The 26081-nt window shown below is 39.4% G+C and overlaps 1 protein-coding gene across 1 annotated transcript in view; it reads right to left on the bottom strand.

Moving 5' to 3' along the window:
* The window catches only part of DPY19L2 (dpy-19 like 2), a 90163-nt gene that overhangs the window by 45054 nt on the left and 19028 nt on the right, over positions 1–26081 (bottom strand). The window contains exons 6-12 of the mRNA XM_084781547.1: positions 23499–23592; positions 18737–18794; positions 16361–16452; positions 13932–14031; positions 5376–5453; positions 4302–4388; positions 3237–3296 (exon numbers count right to left, since the gene is read on the bottom strand). Of these exons, the coding sequence (XP_084637673.1) occupies positions 3237–3296; positions 4302–4388; positions 5376–5453; positions 13932–14031; positions 16361–16452; positions 18737–18794; positions 23499–23592 (569 nt within the window). The remainder of the gene's footprint in view (positions 1–3236; positions 3297–4301; positions 4389–5375; positions 5454–13931; positions 14032–16360; positions 16453–18736; positions 18795–23498; positions 23593–26081) is intronic.

Consider the following 26081-nt stretch of genomic DNA (forward strand, 5'->3'; position numbering starts at 1 on the left):
ATATTAAATATTTCTTATACTCACAGATAAGTGTGGCTCTTGCCTCTCATCAAATAAACTTCTCGCAGCAGACAAAGACCATTATAGAAAGACACACTGATAAAAATGCAAAGACCAACTGACCATGGGTGCCGAGCCACAGCTGATACATCTAAACGCAACCACTACATCAAAGGCTCAGAGAGCATAACTTCATGAAAGAGGGGTGGAGAAATTGTTGAAAAAAAAAAAAGACCAACAACACATTGTGCTACATTGGTAGAAGAGAGCCCTCTACCAACCCTGCTCCGTCCACAGGGCATTTAGGTGACATATCTTCTGTGTATACAAAGCTTCTAAGTTTAGGTAAAGAGAGACATAAGCTTCAGGTGGAGAAATCCAAGACTGAACCAGACGCTCACAAAGTAGAGCAAAGCTGTTATGCAAAAATAAGAGCTTTGAACACTAAGAAAAAGTCACCTTTAACTGTACAGATGTTTAACATCATCTTGTAAACAATTCAAAAACCAATAACAGAAATGGGAAAAATAGGACCAAATAGAACTTCATTAAAATACAGACAGAGACAATTCTCATTGAAAATGAAGGAAAATGGTAGGATGCTTAAAGAAAAGACCCAAATCAAAGTTTAGTGAAGGCATTAAAATAGAAGCAACTGAACAACCATGAGGAGCAAAGTGAGAGCAGAGTGCTATTTCTCCCTACCTGATATCAAGATTTCTTTCTTTAGCTTTTATTTTCCAAAATTTTGTTATAATGTATCTTGTGTGTCATTGGGTTTATCTTAATCAGAATTCACTTTTTTACATATTGTAAGGGGTTTCAGTCATTGCTTTTCAAATATTACCTAGCCAATTTTTGAACCCTTGTAGAATTTTGATGTGTAAATATATCAGATCTTTCCTTATTGGTCGCAGACCTCTGAGGCACTCTCATGTTTCCAGTCTGTTCTTAATTTAGATCAAGTTGTTTCTTTTGATCCATCTTCAGTGATGCTATTTTCTCATTCTTACCATAATCTTATTCGTCAGAGTTTAAAATTACCACATTATTCAACTATATAATTCTCAAGTTCTCTTTTCTAAAAGCTTCTACTTCCTGATATGTTATAATCTCGTATTTAAATACATTTACTTACTGAAGCATTTTATGGTGGCTGTTTTTAAAACTTCCTCAAATACTCTTAACATCCTTTGTCAAATCTCCCTCTTGCCTCTCACTCCTTTCTTCCCAGCCTGAGCTTATCACTATGATACATATAATATGCTTCATCCAATGTTTGCAAAACATCCACACAGAGAAAGAACATGTATTATGTTTTCTTTGCCTGATTTCTTTTGTTATCTATAATGCCCTCCTGGCTTGTGCATTTTCTATGTATCATAGGATATCATTCCTATTTATAACTAATAATATGATATTGTGCACAGGTGAACCTCATTTTCTCTTTCTAACTATAGCCCCGTATATTGATTCCAAGTCTTGGTTATTGAGAATAGTGCACCATAAACATAGACTGTCTATGTCTCTCTGATATATGGATGCTATTTTCTTTGCCTGTGAACCCACAGTGCCAATCTAAACAGAATACGTTCTAATATTTCACAACACCAAAGCCTCACTGTAGTCCATGAACACTAGAAGACACATATGCAAAGGCTTTAAACCCAAAGTCAAGATGGAGAGGCAGGAGTCATCTTGCTGGTCGGAACAATGATATCTAGAAACAGAGATGTCGTATTTTACACCACAAACATGTGAAACTGGGACAAGGCAATACCTTTTACTAACAGTTAAGGTGTTAGAAAAGCTAACTACTCTCATCACTATCCTCTCTATACATGTCTCAAATGACCACATTGTGCCCTATAAATCTGTACAAACAAAATAAGTAGCAAAAAGAAAGACAAACATCCAAAGATATCACCCCCCCCCCAAGTCATGTCAGTGCTGGCGTTGGTTGATTGCCTTTTCTAAGTCAAGTTATCATTTTTCTCATTCTTGCTATGAGTGATGGCTGCTAGTGCATCCAGTGCATCCGGAATCATGTAATAGAAACTGTGGAACCTATTTTAATACCCCATTTTAACCTATGATAGCACTTCATTTCAACTTACATAAATCCTGGTCTTTTATATACTCTTGTTACAGTTTTGTTTTCAAAATCTCTCTAGAGCTATTTTTGTCAGTTTAGTTCACCTGGTGCATTGTGTGGCTTTGTCTCAGCCCCCACTCGTGTCCATTGCACATCACCAGTCCTCTCGCCATTAACGTGAGGGTGGCAGACACCAGGTTTGTGGGGAGTGGAGAGCTCATTCATAATAGGTGTTTTGGTTTAGATCTTAAATGGTCTCCAAGCAGGTGTGCTGAAGGCAGAGCATGCTCAGTGCAGGGAAGCTCAGTGCAACAGGATTCAGAAACAACGCCCCTGGGAGGTGATTGGCTCATGAGGCCTCTGAACTCACACATGTTATCCCACTTATCAATTCCTATACTAACAGTTCAAGAGCTCTTTACTTCCTGGCTGCTATTAGGTCAGCAGCTTGGAGTGACCACATGCTCGCAGCTGTGGTGCTCTACATCACTGCTGCCTAGAAACAACAGAGCCAGATGGCAACAGACTCACACCTGTGGCATATGAGACTGACACACCTTTTATCCATCAAGGTGATTTTCTTGGGTATTTTTGTTACAGTTGTGGGAAGATGACTGGCATATCTGCCTTTGTGTCACCTGGCTGTCCATTGAGGCTAGAAAGGGATAGTCTTGCCAGATCCTCAGGGTGGACCATGCTCCTGGCTTAACTTTTGGGGTTTCTCTCTATGCCTTTGTTTCCTAATGACTCATAGAATTCCTGCTTACTCTCTGCCAGTAGAAAATGCTAAAAGAATACATTTTTATGTGCAGTTTGGAAGAATTTTCTAAATGTCCCACACACGGTGGTTCTACTTACCACTTTCAATAGTTCACACATAAAATAATTGATACCCATTAATTTTTATCAAAATGACACTTTTCTAAAATTAAGACTATTGTATATTAGATGTGTCACTTTATCAACTACTTGAAAGGCAAATCTTTCTCCATTTTTACCATAAAGTATAGGAATGTCTCAAAAAGAACCTGGAAGCCAATTACATTTCTTTTTTTGTTTATTTATTTATTTAGTGAAAAACACTTCATTAAGTTTAATAAATAAAAAGAGATTAAAAACTGTTGAAAACATTAAAGCTTACCCAAAAGTGGAGTTCATTGGATCCCAATTTTTGGATTTTGTTTTTCTTTTGCATTATTGCCTAAGAGACATATGACAAAAAATGGGAGAAGTAAAACTAACATTTATGTTATACAGTCGCTCCTCCCAAATCAACTACATTTGTAATTTCTGCCTTAATTGTTGACTTTTCAAATTGTGGACAAGATAAACTTCCTTGAAGACAGAAAAAGGTGCTTGGTGTGCTGAGATGTTGTCTCTTGAGACACATTTCTACCTCACTGAATTATGTGGTCCAGCCTCTGCAGGTAGCTTCTGTGGAAAGTGGCGGGGGGGGGGGGGGATGTGGATCATACTGAGGAAGTCTGCCACCATCTTGAGGAAGTCAGCTGTGCTTGGTTGGCACTGTCAGGTTTTACAATGCTGAACACATGACCTTCGCTCTGCTTCCTTAATCCCACTTAGTCAATCAGGAGGGTGCAATCTGACACACCACCCAGGCCTTGTATTTGCCTCTCTTGCTTACACTTGTGTTTTTCTCAACAAGAATTGAGTGGTTCATCTCTACAGTCACAGCCTATTTATTTCAATGCTTCTCAGGCACAGATCTTTGCAGGCAGGGGCGGAGGTTAGGAATTATCTACTTCAGTTTGAGTGGGTGGGGATGAGAGACTAGCTAAATTTAGAAACGCTAGATTATAGATATCAGCAGGGGTCTAGTGTTGTAATATTTGTAGATGAACCTAAGCTGGTTTCGGGAACTCTTGAAAACAAACCATCATAGCTTAATTTCTTATATTTATAGTGATGGTACAATAAATCCATTTTATTACTTGCATTCACATTTCTGATATGCATAAGCAAGAACTAAGAATATTCTTTTCTCCGTCTTACTTTCATACAATGAGATACTAGCAATAGTTAAAAAAAAAATGCCCTTTCCCAGATGCACTGCACAAACTGGATCTTTGGGGGTTACACTTGAGTTTTAACAGGTTTGCTTCCTACGTCTTTTCTGCATCACAGTAACACAACTCTTTATATTCTCCTTTCCCCCGAAGCCTATGCTTGGCTTTCTGCGACTTACCCATGTCACTAACAAAGACGAGGAATAATAAGAACTTAAGTACATCGGGTTCCCAAACATCAAAATGAAACATAGGACAACAGAACACTGGAGAATGGAAACAAAAATGATTCATAGTCATTACACGTGTTCATACTTTGGAGGCAGGTAGGTAATCATGTCTCTAGCACTTATCAGTATATATTTACTGTACATAACATAGTTCATTTATGACATTTTCACATAAATAGGTCATATCATAAAACCATTGACTATATAAATTTTATTCATGTAAGTATTAATGGAGTTTTGGCCAAATAAAAATAGAATTTCAAGTCACTGCTAGGATTGAAGTATTAAAGTTCAAGTTTACAAATTACTTATAGCAGAATTTAAATTACCATCCATATCCTACTGTGGTTTTTATAGTTTGAACAATGGAGTGACGTAACAAGACTATGATAAAGTGTTTTCACTAATGTTTTGTGCATCATTTCATGAAAGATTTATTTTATTATCATTTTATGTTTTGAAGGAAGATGTGTTTAGAAACCAAGATTAAAAAGTGCAGCAGTATAAAATTTCAGTTTCAGAATTGCACATTTGTAAAGTGTTTTTTTTTAATCCCAGGTATAAAGAAAAAAAGGCATTTCAAAATGAATGATAACAATTAAAATGATAAATTAAAGACTAAAAGGTTGGAGAGATGACTCAGCAGTTTAGAGCACTGGTTGCTTTTGCAGAAGACTCAGGCTCAATTCCCAGCCCAGCCATGGAAACTCTCAACTATTTGTAACTACAGTTCCAGGAGATCTGATGCCCTCTTTCTCACTTTGTGGGCACTGCACACATGTAATGTAAATACATTCATGCAGACGAACACTCATACACATAAAACAAAAGGAAACACATCTTTAGGGAGGACAGTTTGTCTATAGTACGGTTTCCAACAAAAACACAAAACAACACAGAGACTGTCGTGATGCTAGTGATATCACATGCCTGAAATACTATAAAAAAATAGGTATCCCATAAAACAGAAATAGTTACAAACTGAGATATTTTAATTAGACTTATAAATATAAAAATAGTTACCATGTTCATATAAATGATCTTCTGAAATTTGCTTGGCTCAATGTATCCCACAACATACATGGGAAATAATGAGGCTATCTGAAATAAAAATATAAAAACCCAAATGTGAAAAAATTGTAGAAAACATAGTTCACTATTCATAGGAAAAACAAACACAAAGGAACAGTTATATTTCTGATGATGAAAGCAATGAAAAATTAGTCTAACTTTTCAGCTGGGGAAAACATACAAGACTCTAGGCACATATGAGCACATGATAGCCACGGGTTGTTGTTGTTGTTGTTGTTGTTGTTGTTGTTGTTGTTGTTGTTACTATTACTATTATCAAGTCAATTAATATCCAAGAATGGAATTCCCATGAAATAATGAGATCTCCACTTCTGAGCACGAAGTTTGGGCCATATATCTTCCAGAATAGTTTTGCAATTCCAACAATGCTTGAAGCATTCTGTTTGTGTGACAAGTGAGAAATATCAGGCTAAGCAGGCCGACTGTGCAGGAGGGCAAGCAGAGACAAAGATGCCTCCTAAGTTTCCAGGTTTTGGTTTGAAGCATGAGCCAGAAAGAAGGAAGCTATCATAAGGGGAAAAAAAAACCCTTTTGAATCATTTCACTCTGTGGCAATAATTTAAGATCGCTAGTACTTTTGCCTGTTAGAAACAAATCCATTATTCTCTGGAGAAAATTATCATCAATTTAGTCTTAAGCTAATTCTGTACCACACATCAAAAGTAAACAGTGGAGTCAGAAAAACAGGCAAGAGGCCCACCTGCATGCATAACCCTCCCACACCCTTGGTTCAGATCCCAAAGAACTAGCCTACTACCACCTCTTCCTGCCCCCACTGCCCACCCCCACCTTGGACAGCTATTGCCTGCTCACCTGCAGGCCACACCAGCTAGAAGAATAAACAAGCTAACTCAGACCGAGACTCACGGCTGGACCTGGGAGCACACTGGCCTCCAGAACTCCCTATAGGCAGCCCACCTGCAAACCTTCTCCATTCCTCAGAGCCCCCCACCTCATTACCCCAATCCCCACTACCCTCTTCATCAATATGTCCCACACCTCAACTTGGGTAGAGACCCCTGCTGGACCAGAGGTCATGCCTGATGCAGGAATTCCAGGTCACAAAGACCAGAGACCAAAGAGAAAACAGAAACCAAGGAACAAAACACCCATCCAACAACAACAACAAAAAAATTTCAGAAATCTGAACCTAGACCTATATTCATACCAAACTCAGATGCCTAGACACCAGTGCAGCACAATCAACAACAGCCAGGTCAATAAGGCATCACCAGCATCCAGCTATGCTACTAGCAGCCCCTGAACAGTCCAACACTATTAAGATGACAGAGGTCCTTAAAGAGAAATTAAATGAATCTCTTTTTAAAATCCATGGGCACATGCCTATAATCCTAGCACTCAGAAAGGCAGAGGCAGGCAGATCACTGTGAATGATAAAGGCACACCTATTAGAATAATAACCTAACTTTTCAATGGAAACTCTAAAAGCCAGAAGGGCCTGGACAAATGTCCTACAGACTCTAAGAGACCTCAATCACCATAGATGGAGAAAACAAGATGTTTCAGGACAAAATCAAATTTAAACAATATAAATCCACAAATCCAGGCCTACAGAAGGGACTAGAAGGAAAATGCCAATCCAGGAAGATTAACTACACCTACAAAAACACAGGAAATAAGTAATCTCATACCAGCAAAACCAAAAGAACACGCACTATCAAGAACAATAACAGAAAATAATTATCATTAACAATCACTAATGGACAGGTCATACAGAGAAATGATAAAGCTAATAGATGTTATGACCAAATGGACCTAACACATAGAGCTACAAAACATTTCACTCAAACATAAAAGAATATACCATCTTCTCAGTACCTCATATAACTTTCTCCAAAATTGACCACATACTCAGTCACAAAGCAAATCTCAACAGATACAAGAAAACTGAAATAACACCCTACATCCTATCAGACCACCATGGATTAAAGGTGGATTTCCACAACAACCAAAACAACCAAGAGCCTAAAAACTCATGGAAAGCAAACAAATCTCTACTCAATGACAACTGAATAAAGGCAGACATAAAGAAATTGAAGACTTCCTTCAATTCAATGAGAATGAAGCATACCCAAACTTATGGAACACAATGAAGCAATGCTAAGAAAAAAGTGTATAGCACTAAGGGCCTTCATAATTTCAAGAGATTCATACTAGCAACAGCACACCTGAACGCTCTAGAGCAAAATGAAGTAAACACACTGAAGAGGAATAGAGAACAGGAAATCAACAAATTGAGGGCTGAAGTCATTAAAATAGAAACAAAGAGAACAATAAAAAGAATCAGTGAAACAAAGAGCTGGTTCTTTGAGAAAATCAACAAAACAGACAAACTCTTATCCAAAGTAACTAGAAGACACAGAGAGAATATTTAAATTAACAACATTAGAAACAAAAAGGCAGACATAACAATAGATACCTAGGAAATCCTTCAAGAACCTATACTAAGCAAAATTGGAAAATCTAAAGGAAAGAGACAATTTTCACAATAGACATCACTTACCAAAATTAAATCAGGATTAGATAAACAACTTAAATAGACCTATAATCCCTACAGAACTAGAAGCAGTCATTAAAAGTGTCTCAACATCCTCCACCAAAAGCCCAGGACCAACTGGTCTTAGAGCAAAAATGTACCAAACTTTCGAAGAAGACCTAATAACAGTACACCTCAAGGTATTCCACAAAATACAATCAGAAAGAACATTGCCAAATGCATTTTATGAGGCCATAATCACTCTGATACCATAAACACAAATATTCAACAAAGGAGGAGAATTTCAGGTCAATTTCCCTCATGAACATTGATGTAAAAATACTCAATAAAATACTCAAAAAATGAATCCAAGAACACATCAAAAACATCATCCATCATGATGAAGTAGGCTTCATCCCAGGGATCCAGGGATGATTCAACCTATGAAAATCTATCAATTAATCCACCATATAAACAAGCTGAAAAAAACAAAACCACATGATTATCTCATTAGGTGCTGAAATGGCCTTTGACATAATCTAACACCCCTTCATGATAAATGTCTTGGAGAGACCAGGCATACAAGGAACATACCCAAATATAATAAAGATAATGTACAGCAAGCCTACAGCCAGAATCAAATTAAATGGAGAGAAACACAAAGCAATCCCACTAAGATCAGGACCAAGATAAGGCTTCCCACTCTCTCCATATCTCTTCAATATAGTACTAGAAGTTCTATCTATAGCAATCAGACAACCAAAAGAGATCAAGAGAATACAAACAAGAAAGGAAGAAGTCAAAGTGTCATTATTCATAGATTATATGACCGTATACATAAGCCAGCCCAAAAACCTTCCAGGGAACCTACAATTGATAAAAAAAAACCTTCAAAAATGGCCGGATACAAGATTAACTGAAAAAATATCAGTAGCCCTCCTATATACAAATTACAAACAAGCTGAGAAATAAATCAGAATAACCACACCAATAGCCCCAAATAATGTGAAATATCTTGGAAGCAACTCTAACCAAACAAGAAAAAATTTTTGCATGACAATAATTTGAAGTGTTTGAAAAAATATATGGAACAAGGCATAAGAAGAAAAGATATCTTATGCTCATGAATCGGTGGGTTGACATAGTAAAAATAGCCATCTTATGACAAGCAATCTACAGACTCAAAGTAATCCCTATTAAAATTCCAAGCTAGGATTCTTTACAGACTTTGAAAAAGGAGAGGGAGGAAGGAGGGACTGAAATAGGGGGAGAGAGAAGGGAAAATGTGGTCAGGATGTATTATGTAAGGGTAAGATAGAAGAAGAAGGAGGAGGAGGAGGAGGAGGAGGAGGAGGAGGAGGAGGAGGAGAAGAAGAAGAAGAAGAAGGAGAAGAAGAAGAAGAAGAAGAAGAAGAAGAAGCAGCAGCAATCTACAGATTCAAAGCAATTCCCACCAACGTCCCAATGACATTCTTTGTGTGTGTGTGTGTGTGTGTGTGTGTGTGTGTGTGTGTGTGTGTGTGTGTGTGGTTTTTCGAGACAGGATCTCTCTGTGTTAACCTTGGCTGTCCTGGACTTGCTTTGTAGACCAGGCTCATCTCGAACTCACAGCAATCCACCTGCCTCTGCCTCCTGAGTTCTGGGATTAAAGGCGTGTGCCACCACACCCAGCTCTCCAATGACATTCTTCAGAGAAATAGAAAAACTGCCAAAATTCATACTGAAGTACAGAAGAGCCACAAGATGCCTAACGAAATATAACAGAGCCAGAAGTACCACATATCTGACTTCAAACTCTACTGTAGAACCACAGTGACAAAGACAGCACTCTACTGGCACAAAATCAGACATATACACCAATGAAACTCAATAGAAGACCCCAAAACTAATCAACACAGCTATGTAAAGCTAATTTTTGTCAAAACACACATTGAGGATTTAGAGTTTCAATTGACTCTGCAGAGGCTTTCTTTGTGCCTTTCTGTGTGCATTTCTTTGCCCCGATTTAAAAAAATAAAAATAAAAAGCTTTTCTTTTATTTCTTTGAAATTAAAATATAATTTCATAATTTTTCTCTTTCCCTTTCTTTGCTCTAGCTCCTTGCATGTATATCCCCTACTTTCTGTTAAACTTATGGCCTCTGACCTCTTTTTCCTTAACTGTGGTTGCATATCTATATCTATCTGCATCTGTTCCTAAATATATTAATACAACCTAAAGAAGAACATATCACTGCGACTTTCCCAAACCAGTATAAGTTCTAACTGCATTCTAAATACTTATCCTTATATCCAGAGATAGTTCTGACTCTTCATGAAGGAGAATTCATTTTGCAGCAGAAGCTTCATTTTTAGCAAATAGAGACCATTACAGAAAGGCTCAACTGTTCAAAAACACAAACAACTATGACCATGGGGTGCACAGCCCCAGTCGCTACATCTACAACACAATTCCTACACCCAAAGCTCAGAAAACATGGCAGAAGAGGAGGTGGAAAGATTGTAGAGCCAAAGGACCAGCAGTATGCCTGCTGTGATACTGTGTCGTGTATATATAAGAAAGAATCTGCAACTGTGATATCTCAACAATATGGCAGCTTAAATGAGAAATGAACAATGACACCTGTTGACATGCCAATGTCAGTGGGGAATATCATTGTTTTTAACTTTAAAGATTAGATTTACTTGAGAACAAAAATAGAACTATTATATGATCACCTATAGTACTTCCTGGTGCCACCCAAAGGACTCTATATCCTGTTATAGAACATACTTGGGCCAAGCGTCTCATTTTTATGTTTGTATTTGCCTCATTCTCATGCAGAAGAGGGAAGTGGTTTGCTAGAAGACATGTGGTGGCATCTTCCACAGTACAGAGGATGCATAATGAGTATGCAGCCCTGCTGATGCAGGCAGTCTGCCTTCTGTGCTTCAGCTAGGACAGCTAGAGCTTTTCCTTGCCCTAAGGCATTGCTGATGACAAAGGGAGAAACCAGGGAGTGACAAAGACACTGCTGTTACCAAGAGCATAAAGGCATGCAGCCACGCTGAGTTAAATATTACAAAAGATATGAACTAATTATGTACCTCAGATCAAAAATCAATCATACAAAGAAAGACCATTGAATTGATAATCAATGTTGTATAAAGATGCCAGCCCTACCCTGTCTAAAAACAACTTATATTTATTTAACTTGTTGTTCTACAGTTTTCTTTATCAGTAATCTCCTTACTTTACCCTGCCACAACAATTTCTCCAACATACCTTGGGATTCCAAAGTAAAACTGAATAAATTATAAATTAAAATCTAGCTGCCAAAATTGTTAGGATCCTGGAATAATTATGTCTAAGGCTCTATTATATCAAGCATACTAGGTTCCTTTGACCGTCTTTCATCAGTTTGTGTTTTGAAATGTGAGCCATCTTTCCTTTATATCCACTTTCAGGCAACAATGGCTAAGAGACATGAACTAACCTTTATAAAAATGGAATATAATATACCCAGAAAAAATAACTTTGATTCTCCCCACTAATGTGTAAATACAAACACAAATGTACGTGCTTATTTTAGTTAAGAGAACTGGGTCTTGAATTTCATTGAATGGTTGGGAAACAACAAATCACTAACATAGTTTTGAACCCACTTAAAAAGTGTCTCACAGTTTCATCAGTACTACTTAACTGATAACTTTGCTTAGAATGAGGTGACATGTTAAAAATATATTCTAGATTGATTTCTCCAAACTTGTATAACCACTGTGGAAATCAACACCTGGGCATATACCCAAAAGATGCTCTACCATACCACAAGGACACTTGCTCAACTATGTTCATGGCCGCTTTTATTTGTAATACTCAGAAACTGGAAACAACCTGTAAGTCCCTCAACTGAAGAATGGATAAAGAAAATATGGTACCTTTACACAACGAACTACTACTCAGCTATTAAAAACAAAGAAATCATGAAATTTGCAGGCAAATGGATGGGACTGATATTAGCCATAAAGTATAGGATAAGTGTGCTACAATCCAAGGACCAAAAAAAGCCAAGGAGGGCCCAAGGAAATATGCTTGAATCTCACTCAGAACAGGAAATACAACAGACATCTGAAGTAAATGGAGGGAGGGAACTGAGTGGGAGGGAGCATGGGGAGGGTACCTGAAGCAAGGATCAGGTGTGTGGGGAGTGGGGGAGGGAGGAGAGGAAGGACTCAGGGAGAGAACAGAAATTGGCAACAGGGGATGCATCTCTAGGAGAAGGGGAACTCCCTGGAGTCTATAGGGATGATCCTAGCTAAGACTTAGGAGCAGAGGTTAAAGAGCCTGAAGTGGCCACCTACTGTAGCCAGGTGGAACTCCCAGTAGAGGGAAGGGGACACTAACCCATCCATAAAACCTTTGACTCAAAATTTGTCTTGCCTACAAGAAATATAAGATAGAGCAGAGGTTGAGAGAATGGCAAATCAATGATGCCCAACTTGAGACCCACCCCATGGGAAAGAGCTAGCCCCTGACACTATTTTGCTGTGCTTGCAGATGTGAATCTACCATAACTGTCTTCTGAGTGCGTTCATCTACCTGCTGATGGGAGCAGATGCAAAGACCCACAACCAAACAATAGGACAAGCTTGGGGAGTGCTGTGGAAGAGTGGGAAGAAGGATAGAGGGAGACACAAGAAGACCTACAGAGCAAACTAACCTGGGCCCATGGGGCCTCACAGAGACTGAACCACTAACCAAAAAGCATCCATGGACCTGACCTAGACCCCTGTATACATGTGCGGTAGATGTGCTGCATGGTCAACACATGGGCCCCCTAACAATAGGAGTAAGGGCTGTCTTTGCCTCTTTTGCCTGCCAATGGATCTCTTTTCCCTAGCTGGGCTGCCTTGTCAGGCCCAGTGGGGGAGAGGATGTGCTTAATTCTGCTGCAACTTGAGGTGCCAGGGTGTGTTGATGGCCCTTAGGGGCCTCCCCTTCTCTGAGAAGAATAATACTGGGAAACGTGAGGAGGGAGGTGTAAGGGTGGGACTGGGAGGAAAGGAGGGTGGGGATGGAATCAAGCTGTAAAGTATTTACACTTAAAATTGCTATTATTTTATATGTTTATATGTATATGTATGTTATTTCCCCTAGGGGCTAGAGACATGGCTGAGTGGGTAAGAGTATTGGCTACTCTTTCAGAGTACCTGAACTTGATTCCCAGCCCCCACACAACACATAGCAACCAATGCAACTCCAGTTCCAGGAGATCCAACGCCCTCTTCTGGCCTCCGCAAGGACTGCATCCAAGTAATGCACAGGCAAAAATACCCACTTGAAACTTAACACAATATATATTCTAATATTTCAACCTGTGTAAATAATGACTGTAGAACAACCTTGTGACATTAATCACTAATAAAGAACTGTGAATCCTTCAACCAGTCTCTAAACACTGCAGGTTGGACGGGAGTATTAATTCAGTCTTTATGAACAGTGACAGAACGGCTCACTTCCAGCGTAGAGGACCACAATTGGTGGAAAGGATCTACATGGTTGTATTTATTGCCATAAAACTTCATCACTTCATCCTTTTACTCTGCTTCACAGGCTTAGTTTTTTGCTACTAGTTACATAAGTATTTTAGGAAAGAGAATACGGTTTCAATTCACACACACAAGATCTTGACTAAAGCTTGAGAAATGGTTCCTGGTAGAATTTTGCTCCTCTTATAAAACAGACTATAGACATTTATAAAGACTTTATGATCAACTCTTAATTTCATAGCCCTTGAGAGCACAAATGAAATCAGCTAGGTGTGGTGGTGCCTCTGCTACATTGCACTTGAGAGGGGAAGGCGGGATTATCACAAGTTCAAGTCCAGCCTGGGCTGCATAGTGAATAGGAGGCTAGCCTCAACAACCGAAATAAGACGCGCATTCCTCAGCCCTCTCCTGGAATAACCGTGCACATTCACATTGAGCTTAAATTAGTTTAAACCATCTTACCTGTGTGAAAAGTATAAACTGAGCAAACTGCCAAGGAAGCATAAAAGCAACATTGGAAAAGCAGAGCGCCATGTAGAGTTTTTTGTTAGTGGTGGAGGTCCTTGATGGAAAAAAGCAACACCCGTAAGTTTTGCTGTAAAGATAGCCAGGAACTCAAGAGCAAAGACGTCATATACATCCTTCCCTTTTACATAGCACAAAAAAATATAATGTTGAAAACTAATTTACTAAAATTATTTAAAATAATTGAACATTAGGAGTGCTTAAATAAAACAAAATTAAATATTTTGAAACAGTATTATACAATTTTTCAAAAATTATTTAAAATATAAATTTAGTTTCATATAAAAAATGTTTGCCCTTAAGTTTTAATACTTCGGCCTAAGCTCAGGAAACAGGACATGACACTGACCCTGTCTTCCTCTCAGTCAGTGTCCATTAGTACACAGATATTGGTCCTGTGCTCCTCTCGGTGTCCGGCATTACACAGAGAATTCCTTTCCACATATGGTCACTCACATCATTCAGAAAACAGTGAGGAGACACATGCTGGCAAGGAGTGAGCCAACACTTGTGGGGGATACCAGGAGAGCTCTTAAAACATCAAAGTGAACAGTCAGAGTGTTGCAGTTAGCACTCAAATTGGGTGTTCTGCAATAGTATTACATTGGGAGCCAATATCTTTTTGCCATCTTTTAGCATCTTTAGCATTTTTTTAGAATACAAAAAAATTAATGTGAACATTTGTGCAAAGAGCAGATCAGCTCTGAGGTTGCACAAACTGGGGTGGGGTGAGGGGGTCCTTGCTTTCAAGCCCATGCTCCAGTGGAGCACAGGGACCAGCTAAGCATTTGATATTTTTTATTTTATTCACACAAAATTGGTTATAGTTAAATTGGATGCAAACCTCCAAGGTCGTTATCTGAAATGTCCTGTCTAGCACTCTTCGTTATATTACTCCCCTCATGCCCAGTTTCCCAGACTAATCTTACTTCAAATGAGTGAGCATCATCTGCTGGGAGGAGGGAGGATAGCATCCTTTTCTCTAACATTTCTAAGAACATATTGTAATGAATGAGCACTGCACCTAAACTGGGAACAGACGGCCAAATTCAAATCCAACCCGCTGCCTGGTGACACACCAGGAGGCAGCCTCTGTTCTCAAGATCTGAAGTGAGCTCAGGGCGCACACGCTACCTTTGTGCAGCCAGCTAACAAGTGCATGTCTTAGTCGGCTGCTTAGGTGTGTGTGAAAGTAGCCTGGGGCTAAAGATTTAAACCGGGCATAATTCCTGCCTCTGTGGGTAAAAAAATGTAAAATCAAAAGCACAGATGCAGACATTTATGTACATATACATGATGCACAATTTTAGGAAAAAAGGGGGAGGGAGAGGGGGAGAGAAGGAGGGAAGGAGGGAGGCACAAAGAAACATAAGAAGGTAGAAAGGGAGGGAGGAAAGGGTGGAGAAGTAAGGATTTTCATATAAGGTGGAACCCACCAAAGCGTATAAACTGGTCATTTTATTCCTTGGGAGTTTAGATGAGTAATGATCATGGTTTCATTCAGTGACAGGTTTCACTAACATCTGTGGAATGTATTCATATAATGAAGCTATGTATAGTATTCTGCTATTTTTATTTCTTAGACCTCTTAAGCTTCTCAAAAGCTTAAAAACCTAATTCACATAACAGTATGCTCAAGACAATTGATTTGAAACTGGATGAACTGTTAAAAACATCATTCTGAAAATGATTATAATGTATTACATGTGTGTACAACATTTGTAGACACATCGGTGTGCATGTGTGTGTGTGTGCGTGCGTGCGTGCATACATGTGTGTGTGTGCATGCATGTATACTCTTTGGGACGGTAAAATTTACAACTTCTCTAATCCATTTGCACTTGGAGCACATATGTTAATCTCATTTCAAAATCACAGCTTTGGAGGAAAAAGAGCTGGAGTATGTTAGCTTTGAGAAAGGACTTGTTTCTCAGAAACCTTTGAACGGGGCTAGAAAGATGGCTTTTGCAGAGGACCCAGAATTTCCTAGCACTCACATGGTGACTTGCAAACATTCATAGCTCCAGTTCCAGAGGATCTGATACATTTTGGCCTCTGAGGGCACCAGGCATGCATCATGTATGAAGTGATTGTGGGGACACATATAGTCCAAATATTGATTCACACAAAATAAACTAATTTTTGAGCCATAATATTATCACTTAGAAGCTGTAGGTAATTTTCACATTTTCAAAAAAGATAGAGTTTATACATTTATGTTGGCATTACTTGGCTACTCAACTCATTTTTAAAAATAGTTTTAAAACATAGCTTCAATTTAATAATTATAACACAGTAGGTTAAAGCAAATTTTAAGAAAGGCAAGACAAATAATTTATTTAGCTTTGTTTTATGGCTGAAATTACCTGAGGATAATAGTTAAGACATACATCTGGAGCACGAGGAAAGGGTAGGAGAAGCTTTCCCGGAGAGGCGGCGTCCACATCACACGGGTTGCCTGAATTCATAAAACACTCAGTTTGTATGATTTTCCACTTTATAGTAACTATATTGCTCACCTGAAACTCAATGACTGCCTTACTCTCAGAGTTTTAATACTAGGAGCATTAGATCCTAGTCTCACTGCCTGGCATGGCTTCTGGCCCTTTGATATTCTCTCTCATGGCCATTAAAGGGAGCACAATTAACTGTCAGACTCAGAAACAATAAAGACTATATCAAATCACACACAGTTGAGCCAAAGAACCAACAACACACAGGCACAGGAGCTGGGAGGACTCTGGCCCAGAGTGTAGCACAGGCCTGTGGCACAAGCCTGGCGCCTGGGGCTACGAGATGCATGACGTGGCCCGGAAACCATGTTAACCAAACATGTAGGAATATGCAAAGTTCAAGAGTCTACACACAATAAGTTCCAACTAATAAAGATCTAAGCTGTCAAGAATGGTTCTGAATCAATCAAATATGCTCTACATGAGCTAAGTTTTTAAGAACAATTGAAAGTCCTAAGAATTAGTAGTAATGAACACAGCAAAAATATAACCTTACATATACATACTTAGACTGTCCTAAGACACATAGAACAATATTGTATGACATTTTCTATCAGAAATTCTAAAATCATTGAAAGAATATAAATTTTTATCACCTGCTAAGAGTCTGATTGCTTTGCTAAGAGTCCCAAAAAGCTACATGTGTAAGAAACCAAACTTGTAAGCTTTGAAAACAGTAATGGTTTCTATTCTCAAACTTAGTCCATTGAAGTTGGAGCACCCAATAAAATGCTTTTCATTGTGCCAACAGATTGTTGAATGGGGTTGGTTCATTTAATATCATGTGAGACTTTGTTCTTTCTTTTCTTTAACTGATTTTTACATTTTTGGCCTGCTATAACAGGAGATACAGCCATTTCCTGCATGCAACCTGTGCTCGTACAAAGCAGATCTGAGTCCACATGTTAATAGCTGGATTCTCTCTCCTCACCATCATCCAACATCCAGTTCAGAGTCTAGAACATGGAGCGCACTCAGATGAATCCACCGTATCATCAACAGCTCCTAGGAGCTCCTTTTGCCCAGATATGTCTGTTTGGGATGACTTACTATGTCAGTTCTGTTTTGAATTCATTATTTTGTTACAGAAAAGGAAGAGTAACCCAGCAGAAGCAGTGGGGAGTGACTGAAGGACATACTGTGTGGATGCTGTCAGGCCAGGAGTGACTGAAGGACATACTGTGTGGATGCTGTCAGGCCAGGAGTGACTGAAGGACATACTGTGTGGATGCTGTCAGGCCAGGAGTGACTGAAGGGACATACTGTGTGGATGCTGTCAGGCCAGGACCACTCCGATTGTTGGGAAGAGCAATGGCGTAAAATTTTACGTTTGTGAGGTGGACAAGTTCCATAAATCTGCTGTTTTGTTAAGCTTTGGGGCTGGACACATGGGTCTGAAGGCAAGAGGACTGGAGTGCAGTTCCTGGCACCCATATGGCGGCTCACAACTACCTGTAACTCCAGCTCCAAGAGCTATGACATCCTCTTCTGGACTCCACTTACACACACACACACACACACACACACACACACACACACACTTTAAAAATACTGTATTATAGAATCAAAAATCTGTTAAAAAGGGTTAAGATCTGTTAAGATCTCATGCTAAGTGTTCTTAACATTAAAACAAACAAAGACCAGCTTTCAGATCCAGACACGGTGAAAGCGCAGTATAATTCTAGCATTAAGGAGGCTGAGGCAGGGGAATCAGAGGGTTTGAAACAGCCTCGAAGGCATAGTTAGACTTTGTCTCAACAAGCCGAAAGAAGAAAAAAGGGTAAATGTATATTTTTTAAAGTGAGGTTTTAGAAACCAACCAACACAGAACAGGTAACCCAGATGCACCATGCAATAAAGATGGAACTGTGGCTAAATGTAACATCCTGAATTTTAATCTCATAGTCTATATATGGTGACAGGAACAGTCACCCAGCGGAGGTTTAATAGTCAGCGAATGACAGGTGTATACAGTGCCTGATTCACAGAACCCTGTTGTCATTTGTCTACAAAACATATGCATGCAAACAAGCACCAAAAGGTTGGTGCTTTTTAAATATTTAAAAGATTATGGATTTAAGATTAGTATAATTCACATACAATTTGGAGCATAAAATACTTTAAGATATTACAGTCACAACACTATGTGATCATATTAGCTTTGTGATTATACTTCCTTGTTCATCCAAACCGCACTATGTCTAAAAAGGAACTGACTGGACCACAAACCTCTCCATGATTGAAGAAGTAGCACATCACTGTAATCAGACCTCCTAGCTGACTCCCACTGTCAAAAGAATGAAGCACACAGTCATAGCATGCACCTCACAGGCTCTTCTCATAAAACTATCTCAAAATTAAAAACATGATTTTTCAGTTCTTGAAGCATGAATTAACTAAGCCATAAAACCACAAATATTTCCCAAATGCCTGCATAGTTGCTGTTTTAATCCTGACTGTATAAGGCCACAAAGTGTACATATACTACAATCTCAATTGCACAATTACATTAAAATATCTCCATGAGCGTGAGACAATTTTAGAGATGCAGCTGAGCACTTGGGGCTGCATGGCATCCTGTTGACAACATAAGCAGAGTTTGTCTCTGAGATTAGGCGTAAGTGAGGGATTTAAGTAAAAGAGTAATGGTTTCACTCGGTAGTAACCTATAAATGTTTGATTGACTGACAGTGCTCTGAAGAGAACCACCCTGTGGACTTTCCACAGCAGACCTCCAGGGGTTAATGATCATCACAGACGCTCACAGCCGTGCTGTGTAGTGTTTCCTGTCTTGTTATACGTTCATCTGTGCCCACATAAGAGGCCACTATACTAATAATACCCAGCCGGTAGATTCTATATGTGCTTACTTGTTGGTGTTTGCTCAGCTTAGCACAGAGAAAACATTGCTGGAATAAAAGAAGGAGGAAGAAATGAGATGAAAACAAAACAAAAAAACTAAAAACAGAAAGCAGTGGTAATCACCCTGAGCACTGGGTAGAGGTAATAAGATACTGAACTACGAAAGAGGTGTGTGAGGTGTGAAAGGGTGTCATAAGGCACTGCGGTCAGAAGGGAAAGCATGCCAATTCATCTTGTTTTCTATTTTAGAAATGTATTTTAGTTAGCATTCAACAGAATGGTTGCGTTATAATGTCTTCACTTTGCATACATTCAATCCATTATATTCTCTTGTTCCTTTCCCATTTTACATTATTGTTGGTCTTCCCTTTGCTTTTATGCCTCATAGAGGCACATATATATGCAGGTATAACGTAAAATAGATGTAGTTAATATATAACCTATATTATATAACTATTATATTTCTATATAAATATAGACTCAGAGGATGACACTTTGCATGTTTTTCTTTTTCCCCATTACTTAACCTTTTTTAAACTTTAAAAAGATTTATTCATTTTTACTTCATACATATGAGTGTTTTCCTGCACCATGTATATGTGTGCACTACATGTGGGCCTGCCTGGTGCCCAAGGAGGCTGGAACAGGGTGCCATATCCTCTGGAACTGGGCTTACAGATGGTTGTGACCTGCCGTGTGGGTGTTGGAATCTGAACACTGGTCATCTGCAAGTACAGCAAGTGCTCGTCACTCTGAACCCATCCCTTATTACATACTCTTAGTCTCTGCTTCCATAATCCCCTGCCTTCCAACAACAGTACTCCTTCCAATTTTGTTCTACATTTTTTGAAATCTAGATGAAATCTACATATAAAAATGTGGTGTTTACTTAAGTGCTCAACATCTTTAGTCATCAGAGAAATGCAAATCAAAACGACCCTAAGATTCCATCAGAATGGCTAAGGTCAAAAATTCAGGTGACACCACATGCTGGAGAGGATGTGGGGAGAGAGGAACACTCCTTCATTGCTGGTGGGAATGCAAACTAGTACAGCCACTTTGGAAATCTATCTGGCACTTTATCAGAAAACTGGGAATAGGGCTTCCTCAAAACCCAGCTATTCCACTCCTAGGAATATACTCAGAAGATGCTCTAGCAAACAACAAGGACATTTGCTCAACCATGTTCATAGCGGCCTTGTTCATAATAGCCAGAACATGGAAATAGCCTAAGTGTCCCTCAGTAGAAGAATGAGTGAGTTAACCCAAAGCAGAAAGAGTCAAATGGTATATATTCACTTATAACCGGACACTAGCCCAAGGGGCATGTCCCATGAAAGTATTCATCTACTAGGAAAGTGGGACAGAGGGGAGGACATCCTATTGGGACTCTACGTGAGAGAAGTATGGGAGAATGAGGAAATAGAAGGATCCAGAGGATCCTAGAAACCTACAAGGAGAACATTATGATAGGCAGATCTGGGCCCAGGGGTTCTGCTCAAACTATGGCACCAACCAAGGACAATACATGAAGTAAACATCGAACCCCTACCCAGATCTAGCCAATGGACAGGACATTGTCCACAGATGAGTAAAGAGTGGGGACTGACTTTCCCATGAACTCTGGTGCCCCATATTTGACCACATCCTCTTGATGGGGAGACCCAGTGGCACTCAGGGGAAGGATAGCAGGCTACCAAGAAGAGACTTTATACCCTATGATCATATACAGGGGGATGATGTCCCCCTCAGTCACAGTCATAGGGGAGGCGGAATAGGGTGAAAGTAGGAGGGAGGGAGAAATGGGAGAATAGAAGGGATGGGATAATAATTGAGATGCAATACAAATGGATTAATTAAAACCTGCAAAATATGGTGTTTGTCTTTATTTAGTTGTTTATTTCACATAATATGATGAAATAATCTCATTTTTACTTATAGCTGAATCAATTCCACTGTGTGTAAGTACCACGTTTCCTTTGCTACTTTTAAATTTTATATAGGTTAGCATACAAACAGATGAGTTCTATCATGGCATAGTTCCACAAATGTGTCATGCTTTCCTGTCCATTTGGTTCTTGCTCCTAGTCAGTTCCCACTTCTGCTTGTCTGTGTGTGCGTTATGTGCGTGCAGGTGCCTATAGAGGTCAGAAGAGGCCATTGGAGCCCCTGGAAGTAGAGCTGCAGGTGTGTGGGCACTGCCCACTGTGGGTGCAATTAACTGGACCTGGGTTCTCTGCAAGAGCAGCCAGTGGCCTTGCCTGCTGGTCCATCTCCCCAGCCCCCTTCTGCTTGCTTATCATGTGTGTTCTATTACTCTTTCTACTTTTCATCACTCTTAAGAGCCTTCTTCACATCTCAAGATTACCTCTCTTGTTCCATGACTTATGAGCAAGCACAAACACACATGCATACACACACGTGCACATGTGTACACATGAAATGTGTTTTTTTTTTCTGAGTCTGGCTTATTTTACTTAACCTAATGATTCTCCATTGTATTCTTTTGTTGAAAGTGTCATGATTTCACTCTTCATTAAGGCTGAAACTATTCTATTGGTATGTACCACGTTTTCTTTATCCGCTTATCTGTTGATTGATAACTAGGGTATTTTCTATTTCTGGATACTGCAACTAGTGCAGCACTAAGATGGATTTGCAAATAACTACAGCATGTTAAATTTGAGTCTTTCTGTATGTTTCTCTCATTATGTGGTCTGTGTCTTAACTCTGTAATTTATTGCCTTTTCTGTGCAAAAGCTTTTCAATTTCATACAATCCAATTCTTGTAATTATTTTCTCTCCACAATGTATTAACCAGGACCAGAACTGCTTAGCTTCCAAAGTCACACTAGAGCATCAGCATTCAGGTGGCTCATGCTAGCAACTGCTTCCTGAGCTATTAGAATCCTGTTCACAAAGGCTTTGTTAATGTTCCTGTTGTGTAGTGTTTTCCCGCAGCAGCCTCAGGATTGCTGGCATCATATTAAGATTTTTCCCCTTGAACATTTAAAGTTCATTTTTTTGTTCAGGAAGATACTGAGAGATCTAATTTCATGATTCCACATGAAGTCGTCCCCAAAGCACCACTTATGGACGTAAATTTGGATCCCCAGTACCTACACAGAAAGCTAGTAACCCCAGCACTATGAGGTAAAGACAAGAAGTTCAAGGGTGCTCATTGGCTAGAATGTCTACCCAATCAGTGATCTCCAGGTTCAGTGAGAGGTCCTGCTTAGAACTATAAGGTAGGGAGGAATAGAGGCACTCACATGCTCAGCTATCATCCCCAGACTCTAAGTCTAGATTTTGTTTAAGGTCTAATTTTATGTGATTCAAAAATAACACTGCAATGGCTTTCTTTACAAACAAAAGAAACAAAAAAGTCTAACAAAGTAGTCAAGCAATATGGATTTATATTCTATTACTCAACAAAATTGAAAGGTAAGTCATCTGTTGGCACTGAGTCAGCAGGGCAAGGTTGCTAGGCTGGATAGAGCTGGGTAGAGCTGCTATTTTATGGTCTTTTCCCCATCACAGGATGACTCCACACTGCACAGCTAAGCAGAACCAAGAAGAAATACAGAAGGGGAAACTGAGCTTGTGGCTTGTGACAAAGGGTTCCTAGATATAACCAGGGCTGACTTTACCTTAATTTTCAATGACAAAGGCTAATTCCCCTGGCTCTCCTAAGGATCAATGGAGAGTGGGTACATAATATGTGAGTGTCAGAAGTTCATGATCTGAGTCTAGAAACATTCACGCTCCAAACAAAATCGTGATGCTAATATCAAGAAGGAGTTGGCTAATGAATGTGTCTTCTACAAATGACATAGAGATTTTTGATAACTTTTCAGATCTCACTTAAAAAATAAATTAGAAATAGCATCTTGCGATGTAATATTGACTTACACGTAGAGGCATCTTCATTGCCAAGAATCAGCAAAAGGTAAAAGCCTGTAAGGTGCTCTCTAGAGGAAGTTCATTTCTGCTTGCATGCCATTGGTTACGGAAAGTCGGTTTCATAAAATGTCCTATATCTAGCCAATCGGTTTCATTAAACTTCCTTTTCATTTAGTCAGTGAGTACCAAGCAGTCCTTATAGGGTCACTCTCACTATTCCTCTTACCTCAGGTATGCACCATAGATGAAGAACAATCCCATCATTAGTCCATTCAAAATAAAAATTACACTGATGTAAAAGCAAGCCGGGTCTCCCAGTCCTTTAAAGAAGAAGACACAGATGGTTAGTCTTTAGTGAGCCTGATTATTTAAGTGCTTTATAATCAAGAACTTGTAAATTTGATCAAAGCAAGAGCTTCTCTCCTTGCTCTTTAGTGACACAGTCACCTTTACCTCCACAGCAGAGTGCATTGTTTGCTGTGCCGAGGACCAAGGCCAGGTCCTCACATGGCTGCAACCTCTACGATGTACATTTAGTTACAGTTACACTTTCCCCTAATGGCATGTTTCTAGGATGTAATGGTATGTTGGGGTTCACATTCATTTAGATGCTGCTGCTACTGTTCAGCATCCAGAATGTTCTGTAGAAACACGTGAAGAATTCCCTGGAGCCACCACATGTGTTTGTCTTTTCTACGGCTCTCAGATAAGTGCAGTACAGTCCCTGACCTCAGGGGAAGAGCCTTGGCCTCTGTGCCGTGGTGATCCAGTCACTTCTTCTATTACGATGTAGATGGGAATGCTCACGTGTCTGATATACATGACTTTGGTTTCATGTATATCATTTCCTGTGTGTTTTTAAAAAAGATTTATTATTTATTACATATACAGTGCTCTGCCTGCTTGTACCCCTGCAGGCCAGAAGAGGGCAACAGATTACATTATAGATGGTTGTGAGCCACCATGTAGTTGCTGGGAATTGAACTCAGGACCTGTGGAAGACTAGACAGTTCTCTTAACCTCTAAGCCACCTCTCCTGTGTGTTTGATATTCATCATTTCACTCAACTCTCAGGCAAAAGTTTTGAGGTTAACTAGTAGGAAGGATTTTAATGTTTGATGAACCGATCTCAAAAACCTAGGTCATCTGCAAAGTGACACTGCTGTGCTGGGAGACAGGCCCCTGACCCTGTTTGCTCTGGTTCATTAACACTGTCACCCCCAGACTGCATGGCTTCTGTCACATGCTGTACTCCCAGTTACCGTCCATGCACAATTGGTGGCAATCTATATTCAGACTGGAACATATTTCTTATTCCTAAATTTCTATAGCCACTTACTGACTTGTTGTTTCCAGCTCGGGGTCCTTAGATTCCTTGAGCTAATACAGGCCGTACAACAGGAGGCGCACGCACTGCTTTCCTTCTCCTGGCCGACGAAAGCCACAGACTAGAAACCAATGATGTGACTCTTCACTGTCCTTCTCCCCTTCCCAACTTCACTCTCTTTCTTCACATCCTGACCCAAATGCTTCTTAAATCCAGAAGTTTGCAGTCATCTTTCTAGCAAGCTGACAGGGAGCGTGTCAGCAATCTACCTGACCGTATGAAACCCTCCTCCACCCCTGACAAACGAACTGTTCCTACAGCTGGTGGAGATGGCTTCCGCATGTGGATCTGTTACGGTTCTTCAGTAGATAACATGCAGATCCTCAGGCAGCATGTGGTCCAGTGTGGTCAGCCCTTAACTGCATTCCCAGTATCTGGACATTCTGCTGATGCACTACCAATATAACTGCTAAGAGCCTGCTGCCAGCATAAGCCCCCCGCTGAGTTTAGGACCCATGTCTCCCCGCTCTCCAAGTGCCACACTGGCCTGCTGCTGATTGGGAACTTAATATATAGCACACATGTGCAAAGTGATGCCTCGCAACACCCAGAGAAGCTTATATCTTCTTGAAATCTAATGTTTACTACAAAATCTAATGTTTAATAAACCATAGTCTCCGTTCTTCTATGTTGCAAAAAACACAAAGTATAATCACTCCTTAAGCATCATCCACCAGTATCATTTTAGGTTTTTAAGGGTATCATTAAAAAAATTGTGTGGAAAATTCAAATTTTGTTCATATTCCAAGAGTTAAATAAATTTAGTAAGTATCAATATTGTTAAACATAGTCATGTATGAAGACATTAGAAACAGTTGTATGTTTGATACATGTTTCTGTGTAGCTATGAACTGAGTCTCAAGGGGCAGCTGGAAAGCTGCTACATAATTCAAAAGTTTTGCGGGGAATTTGGTTTTGGTTTTGGTTTTGGTTGGCCAAGGTACCAGTGCAGCAGACATATATTAAAATTCCTCTTGTACTGTAAACAAGTATAAAGCAATATATATATATATATATATACATATATATATATGTATATTAGCCAATTACTAGCACCAACTAATCCATAACTGTTTAAAGCATATATTTGGCTTTTTGCCCCCCAAATGTATGTACTAATGTTACCACAAATATTTTTGTACCATCTCATTCTGAAATGGACTTTTACTCAAGAGTACCTTACATTGGATATATTGGTACCCGAGTTAAATTTCTAATTTATACTCAAGTTAAGTATCTAACCTTCTCAGAAAACAACTTTAAAGTATAAAATGCTTATTGAGATAAATAAGTTCGATAATGTCTTACATAAAATTGATCGAGTTTATAATAATTTTTTTGAGATAGGGCTTCTCTGTGTAGCCTTGGCTGTCCTGGACTCACTTTGTAGACCAGGCTGGCCTCAAACTCACAGTGATCCTC

This window comes from Acomys minous (assembly GCF_964271855.1).
Source record: "Acomys minous genome assembly, chromosome: 5".
NCBI classification, from domain to species: domain Eukaryota; kingdom Metazoa; phylum Chordata; class Mammalia; order Rodentia; family Muridae; genus Acomys; species Acomys minous.